Source organism: Mustela nigripes, chromosome 14 (genome assembly GCF_022355385.1).
Source record: "Mustela nigripes isolate SB6536 chromosome 14, MUSNIG.SB6536, whole genome shotgun sequence".
In the NCBI taxonomy this organism is placed as follows: Eukaryota; Metazoa; Chordata; class Mammalia; order Carnivora; family Mustelidae; genus Mustela; species Mustela nigripes.
Window position 1 is genome coordinate 78,246,001 of NC_081570.1, and position 20,178 is coordinate 78,266,178.

Below are 20,178 nucleotides of genomic sequence, written 5' to 3' on the forward strand. Positions count from 1 at the left end.
GATATTAAAAAACCCAGCAAAACAGATCAATGAAACAAGGAACTAGTTCTTTGAAAGAAATTAATAAAATTGATAAACCTCTAGCCAGACTTATCAAAAAGAAAAGAGGAAGGACCCAAAATAAATAAAATCACAAATGCGAGAGAAGAAATAACAACTAACACTACTGAAATACAAAAAATTATATGAGAATATTATTTAAAACTATATGCCATCAAATTGGACAATCTGGAAAAAGTGGACAAGTTCCTAGAAACATATAAATTACCAAAATTGAAACAGGAAGAAATACAAAACTTGAACAGACTGATAACCAGCAAAGAAATTGAATCAGTAACCAAAAATCTCCCAACAAACAAAAGTCCTGGGCTAGATGGTTTCACAGGGAGTTCTACCAAACATTTAAAGAAAATTAAATAGGGGCGCCTGGGTGGCTCAGTGGGTTAAGGCCTCTGCCTTTGGCTTGGGTCATGATCCCGGGGTCCTGGGATGGGGCCCTGAATGGGGCTCTCTGCTCGGTGGGGAGTCTGCTTCCTCCTCTCTCTCTCTCTGCCTCTCTGCCTACTTGTGATCTCTATCTGTCAAATAAATAAATAAAATCTTTAAAAAAAAAAAAAAAGAAAGAAGACTTAATACAGGGGCTCCTGGTTAAGTTGGTTAAGCATCTGACTCTTGGTTTGGGTTTAGGTTGTGATCTCCACTTCATGAGATCATGCCATGTGTTGGGCTCCATGCTAGGCATTGAGTCTGTTTGAGATTTTCTCCTTCTCCCTCTGCCCCTCCCCACCTTGTGCACTCATGCTCTCTCTCCCTTTCTGTCTCAAATAAATAAATAAATCTTTTAAAAATGGGCAGAAGACATGAATAGACTTTTCTTCAAAGAATACATACACATAGTAACAGATAGATGAAAAGATGCTCAACATCATTCATCATCAGGGAAATACAAATCAAAACTACAATGAAATATCACATCAGTCAGAATGGCTAAAATCAACAACTCGGGAAACAACAGGTATTGGCTAGCATACAGAGAAAAGGGAACACTCTTACACTGTTGGTGGGAATGCAAACTGGGGCAGTCAGTCCAGAAAACAGTATAGAGTTTCCTCAGAAGGTAAAAATAGAACTACCCTATGATCCAGCAAATGCAGTACTAGATATTTACCCAAAGGAAACAAAAATACCGATTTAAAGGGATATATGCAACCCAATGTTTAGAGCATCATTATCAGCAATAGCCAAATTATGGAAACAGTCTAAGTGTCCATTGACTGATGATTGGATAAAGAATAGGTGGTATACAGTCAGAATGACTAAAACTAACAAGTCAGGAAACACCAAATGTTGGCAAGGATGTGAGGAAAGGGGAACCCTCTTATACTGTTGGTGGGAATGCAAGCTGTACAGCCACTCTGAAACACAGTATGGAGGTTCCTCAAGAATTTAAAGATAGAGCTACCTTATGACACAGCAATTGCACTACTGGGTATTTACCCCACAGATACAAATGTAGTGATCCGAAGGGGCACGTGCACACCAATGTTTATAGCAGCAATGTCTACAACAGCCAAACAACAGAAAGAGCCCAGACGTCCATTGACTGGTGAATGGATAAAAAAGATATGGTATATATATATATATATATATATATATATATAATATATATATATATATATATATTCTATCTATCTATATATCATATATATGTGTGTATGTATATATACATGAACACACATAATCGAATATTACTCAGTCATCAGGAAGGATGAATACTTACCATTTACATCAACATGATTGGAACTGGACTGTATTAGGCTGAGTGAAATAAGTCGATCAGAGAAAGACAATTATCATATGGTTTCACTTGTGGAATATAAGAAACAGTGGAGAGGATCATAGGAGAAGGGAAATAATCAGAAAGAGAGTCAAACCATGAGAGACTCGTAACTATAGGAAACAAACAGGGTTTCTAGAGGGGAGGTGGATGAGGGCATGGGCAATTGGCTGATAGACATTAAAGTGGGCATGTGATATGAGAGCACTGGGTGTTATATGCAACTGATTAATTATTGTATAGTACTCTGCCATAAAAAAGGATGAAATCTTGCCATTTGCAATGATGTGGATAGAATGAGAAAGTATTACACTAAGCGAAATAAGTCAGAGAAAGACAAATACCATATGATTTCACTACTATGTGGAACTGAAGAAACAAAACAGATGAACATGGCATTGGGGAAAGAGAGACAAACCATTAAACAGACTCAACTATAGACAATAAACTGAGGATTACTGGAGGGGAGAAGGGTAGAAGGATGGGTATTAAGGAAGGCACTTGTTGTGATGAGCACTCTGCATTGTACATAAGTGACGAATCACAGAATTCTACATCTGAAACTAATATTACACTGAATGTTAATTAACTGGAATTTAAATAAAAACTTAAAAAAGTAGATTAGAAAAAAGACATCTATTGATAAACATTGTTCACCTTGTTAATATCTATCTTTTGTTTAGTGTTAAATTAAGGCCAGAGGAACATTTTAGACCATTGCCTCTTCTTCATTTTTGCAAAGAAAATATCTCATTAAGAGCTCCATTGGCAATAAATAAATACGTGTAACAATACAGTACAAGAAAAATAAAAATAAACATCAGTAAAATATAATACTAGGAATACCACTGAAATGATTATAAGTGATATGGCTGCCACTTAAAATTTTTTCTAGATATATAAATGATTATTTAGAATGAGAAAAGAAATTACAAAAGACTACAATTTCTGGAAAGCTGATAATATTACAAACCTAAGTTATAAATTCTGAAAAATTCTACTTTGAGTCCCATTAAAGGGGAAATTTGTGTTTATAATTGCATATTCTGCATTATTAAGAATACTCCTTTCACTCTGACTACACACCAATGAGAACTGAAGCTTCTAATCTTATACCTTCTAACTACCTATATACTTCTAGCACCCTTTGTTGTAAGACATCTTCACATGTGATGTGATGTGACCTTGGGCCCTATCCCTTTATGTCACTCTGCAAGATGAATCAGCTAAGTATTCCTGGAAGCCATTCCTGCAAATAGGAAGCAATAACTTATGTAGATGTGGAAATGATTGCGAACCAATAAATATGCCTTGCTAACTCAAACTACTGTATCCTCAACTTATTTTCATTGTGGTCATATCCCAAAAATTGCCTATAGACACTCAGTGCCACAATATATGAGGGGACATTTGATTAAGAAGAAAGTCTTGGGGCACCTGGGTGGCTCAGTGGGTTAAAGCCTCTGCCTTTGGCTCAGGTCATGATTCCAGGGTCCTGGGATTGAGCCCTGCATAGGGCTATCTGCTCAGCAGGGAGCCTGCTTCCCTTCCTTTCTCTCTGCCTGCCTCTCTGCCTACTTGTGATCTCTCTCTGTCAAATAAATAAATAAAATGTTTAAAAAAAGAAGAAGAAAGTCTTGATCAAATGTGGTAAAATTTCCTACCTTTGCAAAATTAAAAAAAAACATACCCCAGAAGTACAAAAAGGAAACACATTTCTAGGGATTCCACTGGAGCCTTCTTGTACAAGGTGGGGGAGGTCCCTAAAGCTTAGGTTTCATTAGTTAGCTTCCTGGTATTCTGAGAAGAAAGGAAGAAGAGGTGAGGGGGAGGTGAGCAGAGGACGAACACTTAAGGAAAGTGACAAAAAAATATTAAATATTGTTCTGAGATCATTTGCATGCATTTCTCACCTGAGAAAGGAGGTGGGTAAGTGACATTTTATTTTATTTTATTTTATTTTTTAAAGATTTTTTTATTTATTTATTTGACAGAGAGAAATCACAAGTAGATGGAGAGGCAGGCAGAGAGAGAGAGAGGGAAGCAGGCTCCCTGCTGAGCAGAGAGCCCGATGCGGGCCTCGATCCCAGGACCCTGAGATCATGACCTGAGCCGAAGGCAGCGGCTTAACCCACTGAGCCACCCAGGCGCCCGGGTAAGTGACATTTTATAATCCTCACTGTCTTAGTTCAGGGTGCTATTACAAAAATACTATGGACTGGGTTATTTCTTATAGTTCTGGAAGCTGGGAAGTCTAAGATCAATGCACTAGCAAATTTGGTGTCTCATAAGAGCTTGCTTCCTAGTATGTAAATAGCTGTCTTCTCACTATATCATCTCATGGTGGAAAAGACAAGGAAATTCTCTGGGGTCTCTTTCATAAGGGAACTAACCCATTCATGGGGGTTCCATCCTCATGACCTGATCACCTCCCAAAGGCCCCACCTCCATATTCCATCACACTACGTATTAGATTCTCACATATGAATTTTGGAAGGTCACAAATAGTCATTCTATTGTATCCACCCAACTTGATGTTTCTTTTTTTAAAATTTTGTTTTTATTTATTTAACACAGAGAGAGAGAGAGCACAAGCAGGGGGAGTGGCAGGCAGAAGGAGAGGGAGAAGCAGAGAGAGGGAGAAGCGGGTTCCCCACTGTACAAGGAGCCTGATGTGGGGCTCAATCCCAGGACGGTGGGATCATGACCTAAGCCCAAGGAAGATGCTTAACTGACTGAGTCACCTAGGTCCACCCTTCCCCCAACTTGATATTTCCATGATATTAATTCATAAAACCTTAAATTGAATATAATCTAATTGTTAGTTGTAATATTCATATTATGATGAAACTCTAATAACTTCCATAAGAATGTATAGGTAAGTAATTCTATTAATGTTAGGAACCAAGAGTTTTTCAGTGCAAGAAAAAAAGAACAGAGTTTAAAAACAAAGAATCTAAAAATCTCATAATATTAAATTTGAATCAGATATAGTATAAATTCAGCAATCTTTTTTCTTATAAAAACATGTATTGCTTAGGAACAACCCAGCACCCATTATGCTTAGAAAAATAACTCAATCAGAGAAAGACAACTATCATATCATCTCCCTGATATGAGGAAGTGGAGATGCAACGTGGGGGATTTGGGGGGTAGGCAAGGAATAAATGAAACAAGATAGGATTGGGAGAGAGACAAACCATAAAAGACTCTTAATCTCACAAGACAAACTGAGGGTTGCTGGGGGTAGGGGGGTCGAGAGAGGATGGTGGGGATATGGACATTGGGGAAGGTATGTGCTATGGTGAGTGCTGTGAAGTGTAAACCTGGGTATTCACAGACCTGTACCACTGCGGCTAATACATTATATGTTAATTAAAAAAAAAGAAGAAGAAAGAAAGAACCCAGACCAATATTAATGAGCATAGTTAACACCCAGATTGTGAGCTCTATCTACCAGTACACACTAAAAGGAACTATAGCTATTTGGGAGAATAGCTGGGGTGGAAAATAAACAATGTATCTAGTATCTGGTTGTGCCAGAAAGCAAGGAAGATACCACAGATTAGAGAACGTGTCAAAGGGACACAAGAGCCAATACAAAGGAACTCCCATTGGTCAGATAAGGCAATTTGAGCATCAAAAAGAATAAATGCAATTGTCTTTGCATAAATAAAAATCAGTGAGTTCATGAACAAAAATGATAAACTGAACACATTGGAATTAATGAGGTTATCAACTCCTAACTTGGAAAAATGATAATTTAAATAAGAGAATTAAGTATTTATCCTGCCTTTGCAGTGTGAAACGTCTTTCTGGATATCCAGTATTTCTAACTGATGAAGGATGGTTCTTCTTTAAGGAACATTTAGAGCAAATTTCCAGCAAATGAATGATGCAATTATAAAATCATTTTGCACTCCCTAGTTGGCCCAAGCAAGAATTATCAACAGATAAAACTATTAGATGAAAATGTATGATTCATATTAGCAACATTGAGAGGAGGATAACCAAACATTATGTACCTCCTGATATGATACAAAATGAAATACCACTTGTGGGAAGCAGGATAATGCCTGTGCCCATCCTCCCAAAAGATGTCCATATCCTAATCCCAGAATTTGGGAATATGTTAGGTCACATGCCAAAGGGCAAAAGGGAATTAAGGTTGCACATGGAATTAAGTTTGCTAATTAGCTGACCTTAAAAGAGGGAGATTATCCTGGATTATCCAATTGTACAGAATGTAACCACAAGAGGCCTTAAAAGAGCAAAGACGAGGCACAAGAAGAGGTCAGAATGACGCAATGTAAGAAGGACTCAACCTGCTGTCTTGGAAGACGGCAGAAAGGAATTCAAGAGCCAAGGAATATGGGTAGCCTCTAGAATCCGCATAAAAGAAGGAAACATGGGGAATGCAGTCCTGCCCAAACCTTGATCTTAGCCCAGTCAGATCCATTTGGGGGTTCTAATCTACAAAACTGAACGGAAAAAATTTGTTGTTTTTGAGCCACTAAATTTGTGGTAATGTGTTAAAGTAACAATAGAAAACTAATATTCCACCTAATATTCCATTTATTAAATATTTTTTTGTTAAGGAATTGAACTTCAATCTAATCAAGCCTCTGAAATCAACTTTTGCAGGAAATGTATGGTATAAATGAACATAGAAAGTGATACTATAAGGACACAAACAGTAAAATTTAAAATGTGGGATATTCTACAGCTCAGCTGGCCAGGCTTCTGCAACATCAATGGCATGAAGATAAAAATGGGAGAGGGAACTGCTCTAGATTAGAAGAGACTCAGGAGACTTAAGAACCAAATGCAACCTCTGAATCATTTGAAAATGGATTCAAACAAACCAACTATAAAGGATATTTTTAGGACAGTTGTGAAAATTTTACAATGGGTTACATAGTAAATAAATTATTGTTAATTTGTAAGGAATAATGTTAGAAGTTAGAAATCAGGGTGCCTGGGTGGCTCAGTGGGTTAAGCCGCTGCCTTCAGCTCAGGTCATGATCTCAGGGTCCTGGGATCAAGTCCCGCATTGGGCTCTCTGCTCAGCAGGGAGCCTGCTTCCTTCTCTCTCTCTCTCTGCCTGCCTCTCTGCCTACTTGTGATCTCTCTCTGTTGAATAAATAAATAAAATCTTAAAAAAAAAAAAAAGAAGTTAGAAATCATCCAATTTTTTTTAGAGATGCATACTGAAGTATGTAGGAATAAAATTAAATAATGTCTGTGCTTTTACTTTCAAAATTTTTAGAAGGAAAGAAGGAAGGGAAGAAGGAAGGAAAGAAGAAAACATGAGAAAGGACCAAAAGAAGAGAAGGCACATATGCCCATTTTTGTAATGGGTATATTGGGGTTTATTGTATCTCTCTCTTTACTTATTTGTATATTTGAAATGTTTCAAATGAAAACATTTTTAAAAAAAGATTTTATTTATTTACTTGACAGAGAGAGAGAGAGATCACAAGTGGGCAGAGAGGCAGGCAGAGAGACAGGGGGAAGCAGGCTCCCCGCTGAGCAGAGAGCCCAATGCGGGGCTTGATCCTAGGACCCTGAGACCACGACCTGAGCTGAATGCAGAGGGTTAACCCGCTGAGCCACCCAGGTGCCCCTCAAATGAAAACATTTTTAAAGAAGAAAAAATAATGCATCCAAAAAGTCACTTTTCTTTCATAAAATGGTAGTTCTTAGAAGAGGGTTTTATTTTTTTCTGGTTTTTGTTTGTTTGTTTGTTTTTTGTTTTGCCTTCCTAAATTGATTTTCACACACACATGAGAACCATAGTTAAGGCCAACCCAACCCAAAATTATAGATTTAGCTGTCTACCTTCAAAGTTCCTGTTAGGGTACGGAGTCGACAACCCCTCAATTAGACAGAGAACACTCTCAATAATGCAAGTCACACAGCGAGGTTTATTTCCAGCTAGCTGGGGTCCAAGTATCCACCTGGCGCAGCAGGTTTCAACAAGGACCCCAAGTCCTGAAAGCCAAGGGTTTATATAGCATTTTCAAGGCACTTCTTCATAGCTACATACATATCTTGCACCCCACTTTGACAGTTTAACTTTGTTTAACCTTTTGCCACCCCGGCGTCACCCTGGAGCCATCCTGGCGGTTAAGTGAGATTTAGGTTTAGAAGAAATTTAACTTTATTTACATTTCCTTCTGCCTCATCCTCCTTCAGTTTTATGGTGCTACCTCAGGCCTTGAGGAACTGAGCCATTTGTCTCTGGAAACTGGGCCATTGAAGAGATAGCCCTTTTTGTTGTAAATCACTGGGACATTTGCAAACCAAGGGAGATTCCTGTCTTGCAGGATTGTGATCTCTGCATGTTAACTATTTGTTTTTCTTTAACATTTTGTCCCTGTGGCACCACCACCTAACCGCCCTGGTGGTATATGATTAAGTTGTTTTTCCAGGTTTTAGCTACTTTCTCTTATCTCAAGTTACGTGTGCAGTGTGGCCTGGTTAGGGACGCTCAGTAAAATGGCTTCCCAGCCTTCAGGATGGCCATTCTTATGCTAACCCACTCTTACAGTGCAAGGTGCCAGCTTTTGCTTTGCCAAGATGGCTGTACTTATGTCAGGGCTAGACTCGAGGTGGGTACAGCCTTGTTTTTCTTGGCCTCCACACCTGGAGCTCGTTTTTAAGTCCCTGGGGGAAGGGGAGCAGGGACAGTTTAAGGGTTAAACAACAAAGTTATTGTTTAAACTCAATGGAAACCTCTGGCTAAAATAAAAATATAAAATAGGTCCTTACAGTTCCCATTGTTGGTTCCTTAGGGTTCTCTTTTTTTCCTAAGTGTCTTTCAGGAAAAAATCTGATCTCTTCACTTGCATTAAGGTATAACTGACTCCACAGCCTGAATTAATTAAAATAAAAATAGTGCTTTAGGTAAAAATTTTCTAATGGTTAAATGTGAAGTATCATTGACCAGATTTTTTTTTAATTTATTTTTAAGTATTTTGATTTTTAAAAGGGCACTTTTTCTTTAATTACTTCACATAGTCAATTGCCTAAGGTGTTTTAAGAGAATTAAATTATATGAACCAGAAACCATTCTGTCATCCATTCCCAACCAGTGAGTTAATAATAAACGCAATTGTGGATGGTAAAAATGCCTGTTACCTCAGCTGATAAAGGGGCATGGTAGAACTCTTGCAGGACTTTGAAGGGGAAGAGTTGGTTGCTAGTCAGCCTAAGTTTTAATACTTAGACCACCACTACACTGACTGTGGCCTTTGCCATATCACCTATTTTCTCATACCTCAACTTCCTCACCTGCAGATTAGGCTCATATTAGTGCCTAGCTAAATGGTGGTTGTGAAGATTGAGTTAATGCATTTAAAGCAGGAGAGCAGTTCTTTCACCTAATAAAAGCACTCAATAAATATTAGGTATTATTATTTTTGACACTCCTATTTTCTACAGGAATAATTAAGAATCAGTTATCCAGTTATATTTTTCATTATTGATGTGTCTGAATATTTGAGAGGGGCATTATTTGGAGAAACAGCTACTTTCTGGCCAATCTTAAGGTACAAGGTCCATCTATTTTCCAAGTACTTAGTATTTAGAAGAGACTCAGGGGACATAAGAACCAAATGTAACCTCTGACTCGTCTAAAAACCGATTCAAATCAAATCAAATCAACCACAAAGGATACTTTGTGCGAAGCTTCTGAATGAAGCATAACTATTGAGCTTTCTTCCTTCCGAGGAGAGAAGTTAAAAAATACCAAAAGATTTTTAAATGATATCTAGTCCAGCTATTTCCTTCAGGCTGAAATGTTCGAAATTCGATAGCTCACCAATCCATTCACTTCCCCATTCAATTAAAGGCTCTATCCCATTCAGCCTTACCTCCTCCCTTCCTCATCATAAATATTACGTCTTTGTATGCAAAGCGTTAGAATACCAGCGGATAGTTCCTTCGTTCCTTCCTTCTTTCTTTTTTTTTTTTTTTTTAAACAACAGAGATTTACTCCTTCCCAGTTCTGGAGGCCAGAGGTACAAAACTAATTTCCATAGGCCAGAATCTAGGTGTGGACAGGGCTATCCTCCCTCTGGAGGCTCTAGCGGAAGATTTATTCTTTGTCTGTTTCAGTTTCTGGTGACTTCCGGCATTCTTCTGCTTGTGGTCACATTGCCTTTTTCCTTCTAGGTATAATCTCTTTCTGCTGCTCTCTTATAAGAACACTTGTGATTGCGGGGAACCTGCTTCCCCCCCCCCCCCCCCTGCCTCTCTGCCTACTTGTGATCTGTCTTTCTGCCAAATAAATAAATAAAATCTTAAAAGAAAGAAAGAAAAAAAAAAGGAACACTTGTGATTGCATTCAGGGGCTATAATCTAGGATAATATCCCTATCCCAAGGTCACAAACTGTTATTTCTCGGTTGAAGTTCAAGAGCGGTTATAGGAGACACTCCCTGGATTAGAAAGCGACCGGGGGCTTTTAGACTGTACACACCCTTTTCAGGGGACTCAGGAGTGTTCTCACTCTTGCTGATTTTACTTAGTTCTTTCCCCGCTCCTCACATCCCCAGTTTTTCTTGCCTAAAGCAACAAAATAAGGGAGCGTGACTCGCCACCGTAAAGGGTCCTGTGAACCTATTTTTTCGTGGGGGGGGGGGGGGAGCGCTGACATCCCAGGAAGACATAACGTGGAAAGGTTCGCAGGTTGATCTGAACTTGGTTCGCAATAAAACTATTAAATTGAGTGATTGGCACCACCTCCAACGCAAAGAGACCCAGGAAAAATAACCGGAGAGATTGGATACTCCCTAGACGTGGTTTGCTCCCAGGCAATGGGGGCGGGGTGCCTCCCGGCCTAAGTAAACAGAACTACTACGCCTGCGCACACCCTTCTGGGGTCACGTGTCGGCGCGAGCCTCCCAGATCGCCCCGCAGAGCTGCCCTGCTGCCGTAAGGGACCGTGTGCAACCGGGGAGGCGTCAACCTTTCTCTGAGGGGCGGATTCGGGTCGGACCTGAGCGTTGGGTCGGCAACGCCCCCTTCTTCCACAGCCGGCGATTGAGATCCCACACTGGGCCTGCGGGGTGCCGCGGTACCTTTGTAGGACATGGCCGGCTGTGGGGAGGGTAGCGCGGCGCCCATGGTACTTCTGGGGTCCCCTGGAGTTTGCAGTAAGGGGTTGCAAAGAAAGGGGCCCTGTGAGCGGCGCCGGCTGAAGGCGGTGGTGTCGGAGCAGCTCAGCCAGGATCTGCTCAGGTAGGAGGAGGCGGGAACTCTGGCTGCTTCAGTTCTTAAGGCATCTACCTCCGCCCCAGAAGCTGTGGCCCCTTCTCGGCCACTCCATCCCCCGCTCCTCCTTTTCCTCGCCTCAGGCTTTTGTGGGACGTCCACCAGTCTCCTCACTACAGAGCTGTTACCTCACCCTAAAAAACCCAATCCGGAGCACCTCGGAGATAACGTACCAGATTAAAAACGGAAACCAAAATTAGTATCATAGTTATATGCAGCCCCCAGTTTATGACAGAATAAGACGACTAGGCTTAGTTCTGTTTTTTTTTTTTTGTTGTTGTTGTTTGTTTGTTTGTTTGTTTGTTTTTGACAGAGAGAGAGAGATCACAAGTAGGCAGAGAGAAAGGGGAAGCAGGCTCGCTGCTGAGCAGAGCCGGATGCGGGGCATAGATCCCAGGACCCTGGGATCATGACCTGAGCCGAAAGCAGAGGCTTTAACCCACTGAGCCACCCAGGCGCCCCTAGGCTTAGTTTTTGAAAGACACCTCACTAAGGTTGGAATGGATCCAGGCAGGTTTCATGGTACTGAAGAGTACACTTTAAAAAAAGAAGCTTAGTTTAAGAAAAACGTTAGGTATAAAAATGAATATTTACTTAGATTAAGGAAAAAATAGATTAGTGGAGTCTTGGAGGTCTTTTCTTCAGAATTTTCTTTAAACAGTTTACCAGAAATATTTACGTAGAAATATTTCCTGACTGCAAACTGGTTTCCCCTCTTCACCTAGAACACTCTACAGCTCCCAGCAACTTCCCCCTCCCATGAGGACACAAGCAAGTGGAGGGATGTTCTGAAGCTTAACTCAGGCTCTAGTGAATCCGGTTAATGACATCTCAGTCTATAAAGAAAATAAAGCCTAGAAGTATTCCCTAGCCAATTGCCATTTCCACCAAAACTGATTTTGTAAGCTTTAGTGTGCATCAGAATCACCTGGAGGGCTTGTTAAAACTTAGATTTACTGGGTCCAAGACCATAATACTCATTCAGTTGGTCAGGAAGAGAGCCTTTGCATTTCTAACAAGGTCCCAGGTGATGCTGCTGCTGCTGCTAGCTGCTGAGTCACACTTTGAGAACTACTGAACTACAGTAAACATAATTACCACTAATAACCAACAGTTGTGCAGCATTCTGCTTTTTTTTTTTTAAGTGCTTTCTATCCCCTACACTTAAGCTCCAGCAGCTATAAACTGTGCTTTCTATGTAGTAAAAAAAATTCCCTTTAATTTGGACTCATCTGCCAGAGATGCTGCTTTGTCTCCACCAGTGAGGGATTAATGAAAAATATGGAGAAATAAAACTGAAGTTGTTCTGTTTCTAGGGTGAATCTGTAAGAATGAGGCACTCCTTCTTTTCAGTGACTTTATTCTTTGGGTTGAATTGTAAGTGTTACGGTGTCAGGAATTTAAGGAAGATAAGATGTCTGATTTATATAAAGAAAATGAAATTCAGGTATAGTAGGTGAACTCATCTGAGCAGCAATTAAGGATAGGATCCTGAACTCCCAGGTTCCTATTACAAGCAAAAAAAAAGAAAGAAAAAGATGTAGCAGTTCTTTTTATTTTTTAACAAGAAAACTTCATATGTGTACCCAGCACCCTAATTCTTGTACCAAATTAATCTTTTTCAAACACAGAAATAAAATGGATTTATTCTGCAAATATTAATGAAGTATCTGGCACCCACCATGTACCTAGATTTGTACTAGGTCCTGAAGAATCAAAGATTAATAAGACGTATCTTCGGTGTTGTGCTTACACACCAGTAAGAGAGATAATAGTCAAACAAAAGTTATGGGGACTGGGGTGAGTTTAGGGAACATTTTTAGGGTGGTGTTTGATCTCTTGAGGATTGATTCCTAATTGATTAGGTAAAGATTAGGAAGGGAAAAGTCAGAGGATATCTCAACAAAGGAAATTGCTTTTATAAAAACACAGAGATTTGAAAGAGTTTGATATATTTTGGGAAAGCAAGTTGCATTAGATTCTTAAACATCAGGGAACAGAGACACCTCTGGGTGACCTGAGATAATAGAGTAGATGGAGAAGTGAGTAAAAAAGCTGTTTCAGTGGTCAAAAAGCCAGATCTGTTGTAGAATTGGAAAGTTGCTTGGGATATAACAGCAATTATACAGTAAGACCTCATTGAGAAGTACACCATTATTCAGGACAGTTGTAATAAAAATACCTAAACTTATTGCTCTTCTACTATTAGCTAGATGCTGGGTTGACTACCCTGTGAAGTAAGTCTTGGTATTATTTCCATTTAACAGATAAGGAAACTGAGTATTAGGCATGAAGTGATAAGAGTCCAAATAAAAACCTTGACATTCTGACTCCAAAAACGTTAAATAACTTGCCCAAGGTCATACAACCAGAATATGAGCCTACTCAGTCTGTTTTCTCTGCAAAAGTTATACAAAATGATCTTCTGGTAATTTATTTCCTTTATCTTTGCTTCTATCCTTACCCTTTCTTTTTCTTACTCTAGTTTGGATTTGCGCTGAAACTCTAATACAGTGTCATCACTTGGTTCCTGTTTATTATAGACCATCTCTGCTAGAGTTTACTTGTTTAACTACCACATTGGCTGATGGCTAACCTTGGCTCATTCCATTATTCATTCAGATGTCGTTAAGAGCATCAGAGTCATGTGCTACAAAGACAAGCCATATATGAATGATAAATGAATTTGGTAGCTTTTTGGGAGGGGATTGTGGGTATGGCCTGCAACCGAAGTGATAGCAGATGAGTGTGAATGGGTAAACTAAGACTAGATCGTGGAGGCCTTCTTTCTTTAGTGAAGGGTTTGGAATATATTGTGGAGGCAGTGGAGAGCCATAGGTGTTTTTAAAATAGAAAATTAACATTTAGTTCTTGAGTTGAGGGAAGAGAAATTAGAAACAAGGAAATTAGCTAGGAGATTTTGTAATAGTCAAGGGATACGTAAGGCAGTGGTGATGGAAAAAGGGGAAGGGATTCACATGTGCAAGTTGATGGGGTCGGTAACCAATTATATGTGGAGGTACAGGGGAAAGGAAACAAGCCAAGTCTTGGGGCATTTGAAAGGGAGGAGCATGGTGAATGTTGAGGAAGCCATATGCAGGAGACAATTGGAAATATGTCTGGAATTGAAAATGAAGGTTGGAATAGCAAATAGACAGTAAAGGTTGATGGTATCATCAGCACCCAGTCGTTCAAGCCAAAAAAGAGAGGTTATTCCCTTTCATTCACCTACATTCAGTCACCACCTCCTGCCAATTTTATTACCAAAGTATATTTTAATTCTATTCCATAGTCTAAATCACTATTGATCTCTCCTGGCTCAAGCCAGCCTCAAGCCATCATTCATCTGTGTTGTGCATTAATTTTCTCATTCTCATTCTCATTTCCCTCTAATTCCTTGTCTACACAACTAATAGGTGATATTTTGGAAAATGAATTTGTCCATGTTTCTAATCATTTGGTGATTTGCCTTCAACTGTAAGATGGAATTAAACTCTTTGCCTCTTATTGGTCTTTATCCTAGCAGCTTCATCTGTCACTTCTTAGCCCCTCAATACTCTCTGCTGACCAGTCTGTAGCTTCATATTCACACATACCTTAGCAAGGAACGTGGAGCCAGGAACTAACTAACTATGACCTTGCCTTGTTGCCCTGACCAACTCTTATTTGATCTTTGAAATCTCATTTGGTTTTCTGGTCCTCTGTAAGGTCTTTTATGCCTGTCTCTGAAAAAATTTTACTTATATGTGTTATTGACTATTTTACAGTCTTTAATTTTCAGGCCTGTCTTCCATACTATTCAGTAAAATCCTTGAGTGCACATGTTTTAGTCATCAATCTGTACCCAGTGCTTGGTACATTGAACATGCTTAATACATTTTTAGTGATAATCAGCAGTCCAAAATGCATTAGATTAGTGCAGCAGTGGGCTGAGAAATGAGATAGAAGCTGGACCTAGACATGAGTTGAGCTTTGATTCAACCTGCCCTTCTTCTAGACTTTACTATTAGATGAGCCAATAAACCCCCTTTAATATTTAAGCCAGTCTGAGTCGGATAATTCTGTTACTTATCACATACAAGATATTCTTGTAACTGATGTAAGTAGTATTATAAAATAAAAGACACTATATTTTCATGTTCACAATTTTTTAAACACATTAATTTTTTTTTATTTAACAAATACTCATGAGCATGTATTAAGAACCAGGCAGATTCCCTAGTGATGTTATATGGTTACCAGCTGCATTGCTTTCTTATTCACTTCGGGAAGAATGGAGGATGGAGAAAAGGTAGATGGGAGGAAGGAATAAATTGATGTGCAGTTTGACTTTTTATTAATGTTTGAGAAACCAGTACATTATTGCATAACTCTATTTTTTTCAAAAGATTATTTATTTATTTATTTGACAGGCAGAGAGGCAGGTAGAGAGAGAGAGAGAGGAGGAAGCAGGCTCCCCACTGAGCAGGGAGTCTGATGCAGGGCTCCATCCCAGGACCCTGAGATCATGACCTGAGCTGAAGGCAGAGGCTTTAACCCACTGAGCCACCCAGGTGCCCCCATTTTTACACAACTTTAAAAACTACTTAATAAAAATAATTTATTGATTAAAATATTGACTAAAATGGGGGCGCCTGGGTGGCTCAGTGAGGAGCCTCTGCCTTCTGCTTGGGTCATGGTCCTGGGGTCCTGGGATCGAGCCCCGCTTTGGGTTCTCTGCTCAGCGGGGAGCCTGCTTCCGCCTCTCTCTCTGCCTGCCTCTCTGCCTACTTGCAATCTGTCAAATAAATAAATAAAATCTTAAAAAAAATAAATAAAATATTGACTAAAATATTTCTGTTTGCTTATTGTTTCCAAGGTTCTGAAAGTTTTGTGCTCTGAAGCATTTGTTTTTTTAGTGTAAAATACAACAAAATTGAACAAGCAGATACTGAGCTCTGTATACTGCATATACAGTTTTTGCCTTTGGGAATTTATTGTCTAGTAGAGAGAAATACTCAAAAAAATAATGATGCAGTGACAGAAGGGCTGTATAGAGGTATGCACTAGTTGTGTTGGGATCAGAGGAAGGAGCCGTTAACTTGGTCTTGGAGGAGTAAGAGTGTCAGTGGCAACATTCTAAGCTTTCACTGTAATGGATATCTTTATCCATTAGTTCTACCTCCTATAGTGTACTGGTGTGATTGCCAGGTATACCCTGTGATACGGAAGTCCTCTGAGAATACATATCTTGCGGAGGATAATGATACAGTGATATGAAGTATTATTTAGTATTTAGAGAGTAGAAATATATAGTTACCACAGGGACAAAAGATTATGACAGTTTGTATTATGATGCTGATTTCTGTTCTTCCATCACTTTACATGTAATCAGTGGGCTTTACCATAACGATGTGCATTAGTAAAGGGATTTGAATGGGTTACCCCATGAGCCCATCATTTTAATAATAGATTATAGCGTGATTTGTTCTATTTGTGTGAGGAAAAACCTGGAAAAGGGCTTAAATGTCACATTCTTGACGGCCAAGCCTGCATTTCAGACTTGATATTTAACAATAGTCAGAACAAAATGTACCAGTTTCTAATCTGTATTGTCTATTGTTATACTCAGCTTGCTTGTGTTGTTGACATTTTACTTTTTTTGCTTCTTTAGTAAGATTTTTAAAAACTTACTCTTTTCAGCAGTCAGTAACCATATTTGTGTTCTTTTTCTGAAATAAAGCTAAAGTAGGTACATTTTAAAGGAAAATCAATATAAAAAGCAGAATATAAATTTTTTTATGATCAGAAGGAATTAAAAAAATTTTTTTGAAAAAATAGTCTTACTCTTATGAGTGGAGTTACCTTTGTTTTCACAATAAATTTTATTTATTTTTTTTAAAGATCTTTTTTATTTATTTGACGGACAGAGATCACTAGGCAGAGAGGCAGGCTGGTGGGGGGGCGGTAAGCAGGCTCCCCGCTGAGCAGAGAGCCTGCTGTGGGGCTTGATTGCAGGACCCTGAGACCATGACCTGAGATGAAGGCAGAGGCTTAACCCACAGAGCCATCCAGGTGCCCCATTCACTATAAATTTTAGAAAATTAGATTCTAAGCCAGTATTAAGCAGTGTTCTTTGGAATGAACTGAGAACAAACTCATTTTCATATTAAGCTATTTTAATTTTGTGACTTACCTTTGTATTTTTAGTGTGTGCTATTTTGAAAAATTATCTTATAGAAATGGGAATATTATATATTTCTGAGTATCACTAATTAAATTCTGGTTCCTTTTTATTCATTACAGGCTCCTAAGGGAAGAAATCCATACAGATGTTACTTTCTCTGTAGGTAATACTTTGTTCAAAGCACACAAGGCAGTCCTTTTAGCAAGGGTTCCTGACTTCTATTTTCATACTGTTGGACAGACATCTGATAATTTAACAAATCATGAGTCTATTGCTGTGGAGAACTTTGAAGCTTCAGAATTTAGAACATTTTTACAGTAAGTGCTTTATCTTTTTTCTCTCATATTTAATTCTAATATATAACTCTTTATCTTTTCAACACATATGTATGTTTTTATTTCCTGTACTTTCATATCTGTTTTATAACCTAAAAAAATCCATTCATTTACATTCCAAATTATCTTTGTAATAGTAGAGGCTAAGTATGAGTATCAGAGTATTAAGGGCTCAGTATTGGGAAAGACTAAGTACTAGTTTGAGATTGAGCATGAAAGAGGAGAAATAGTGTATTCTCTAGTAATTTGAATGAATTGCTCTGTGCCAAGGTTTTTTGACAGTGGCACTATTGACATATTGGATTGTATAATTCTTTGTTGTGGGATCTGTGCTATGCTGTGCATTTTAGGATGTTTAGCAACATCCCTCTCCTCTAGCCCTTAGATGCCAGTATTCTTCCTGAGTTTCCCCACCCCCAAGTTGTGACAATCAATATGGCCGCCAGATGTTGCCAAATGTCCTCTTGGGAGTAGAATTTAAAGATTTTATTTATTTATTTGACAGAGAGAGATCACAAGTAGGCAGAGAGGCAGGCAGAGAGAGAGAGGAGGAAGCAGGCTCCCTGCCAAACAGAGTCCGATGTGGGACTCGATCCCAGGACCCTGATATCATGACCTGAGCCAAAGGCAGAGGCTTAACCCACTGAGCCACCCAGGCGCCCCTGTGTGATTTAGTTTATTTTTCTTCTTTTTATGCTCTGACATGCTTGAATAATCTGACTTCTTTATTATTTCAGAGTTTCTTCAATAAAACTCCTATATGCATAAATGGAAAATTATCTAACCTTGACTTACCCTGTGTATAAGAATAGTATGACATAATTTAAACAGATATTTTAAGTGCTATTCAAAAAATAATTCTCATTCCCCAGTATAGATCATCAGCTCATCATTGAGTTCTGACTATCAATTTTAAAATGTATACTTTTTTTTCCTAGTTTGTTGTGTAGTGACATTGTTCTAAGGACCAGGGTCTATAGTCAAGCCATGCCTACCACTTCTAACTGTGTGAATGTTGACTCATCACTTACTGTTAGCTTCCTTATCTGAAAAGTGGATATAATAACAGTGTTATTGTATCTCACAGTGTTATTGTGTGGGTTATGTGAGATGCTTATAAAGCACTTAGGACAGTGGGTTGGCATACAGTAAACACAGAATACATTTTATTTTATTTTACTTATTTATTTATTAAAGATTTTATTTATTTATTTGACAGAGAGAGAGATCACAAGCAGGCACCCACTGAGCAGTGAGCCCGATGCGAGGCTCCATCCCAGGACCCTAAGATCATGACCTGAGTCGAAAGCAGAGGCTTAACCCACTAGGCCACCCAGGCGCCCTGGAATACATTTTATTAAGTGTTATTTATAGTAGTAGGCCTATGGTAGGCTCTGTGAAATGATATATTTCTTGAGTGTATGTTTATTTTTATTTTATTTTCTTCTTTTTTAAAAATATTTTATTCTCAAGTAATGTCTACATCCGATGTGGGGCTCAAACAATCCCGAGATCAAGAATTGCATTCTCTGTTGAGCCAGCCAGGCACCCCTTGAGCGAATGCTTAGATGAAGATCCATAGGATATGTCAGATTTTTATATATCAGAGAAAGGAAGAAACTATATCAATGTTTTCTTTTATTTATTGTCATGAAAAGTAATAGAAAAAAAATTAAGAGATAGCATGGTAGAGTGGAGGAGGCACTGGATTTGGCAACCCGGCAGAGATCTGCCTTTGGGCTGTGTATTATCTTGTTTTATGATTTCTGTGAGCCTCAGTTTTCTCATATTTAGAACAAGGAGGTTGGAGTAGATGGCTTTGTGCTTCATAGCACTTCACAGCCTCTATTTTAAGCACTTAATCACATTTTGTTTTATATTAAGTTAGTCATGTATGTCTGTGGTTATGTAAGCTCTTTGAAATGAGATCATCTCATTGATGTGAATGTCCTCAGTGGTATCTCTTGTAGTGTCTTGCACAGAGAAAGTGCTTGTGACATACCCCTTCTTTTTTCTAGCAGAGTGTATTGAAATTTCATCTATATAAAGTATAAGAAGATTATAATGTAAAATATGGAGATTAATTTTTTCAGTGCAACTTCTGAAAAATAAATTTTTAAATTTTACTTATGAAATTCAGTTCTTTATTGCACATCTTTTTCTTTAGATAACCAAAAAATTTTTTTGAAATATTGTTATATTGCTACTTATTACAGAGTCCTTTGGTATTATGCACTTGAGTTAGAGTGGGAAATACAGTCTGTGAAAAATTGTTTTATATATAGCAGCATCATATATGATTCAAATGATTGACAATGGGAAATAGTTCTTGCTTCATGACCTTGTGATTAAAATTCAAAAATTCAACTTAACATCATAAAAATCTGATTTTCTAAGAAGACATACCCTGTTGTAGTTGTCAGAGAGTGTGTGTGTGTGTGTGTAAAGAAAAGAGGAAAGACCTTTTTTCTTTAACTCTTCACTTATTTATTCCACAGTCTTTTTTTTTTTTTAAAGAGGAATCACCTTTAAATTTACAACTTAACATCAATTACTGGGGGA

General features: G+C 38.5%; 1 protein-coding gene across 2 annotated transcripts in view; it reads left to right on the plus strand.

The window, feature by feature from the left end:
* Nucleotides 1-10,789: 10,789 nt before the first annotated feature.
* Nucleotides 10,790-20,178, plus strand: part of BTBD8 (BTB domain containing 8) — a 107,072-nt gene continuing 97,683 nt past the window's right edge. The window contains exons 1-2 of one of the 2 annotated variants that reach the window (XM_059375374.1): nt 10,790-11,082; nt 17,401-17,598. In XM_059375374.1, the coding sequence (XP_059231357.1) occupies nt 10,934-11,082; nt 17,401-17,598 (347 nt within the window). In that variant the 5' untranslated portion in view covers nt 10,790-10,933. The remainder of the gene's footprint in view (nt 11,083-17,400; nt 17,599-20,178) is intronic. The other variant, XM_059375375.1, reaches the window with a different exon arrangement.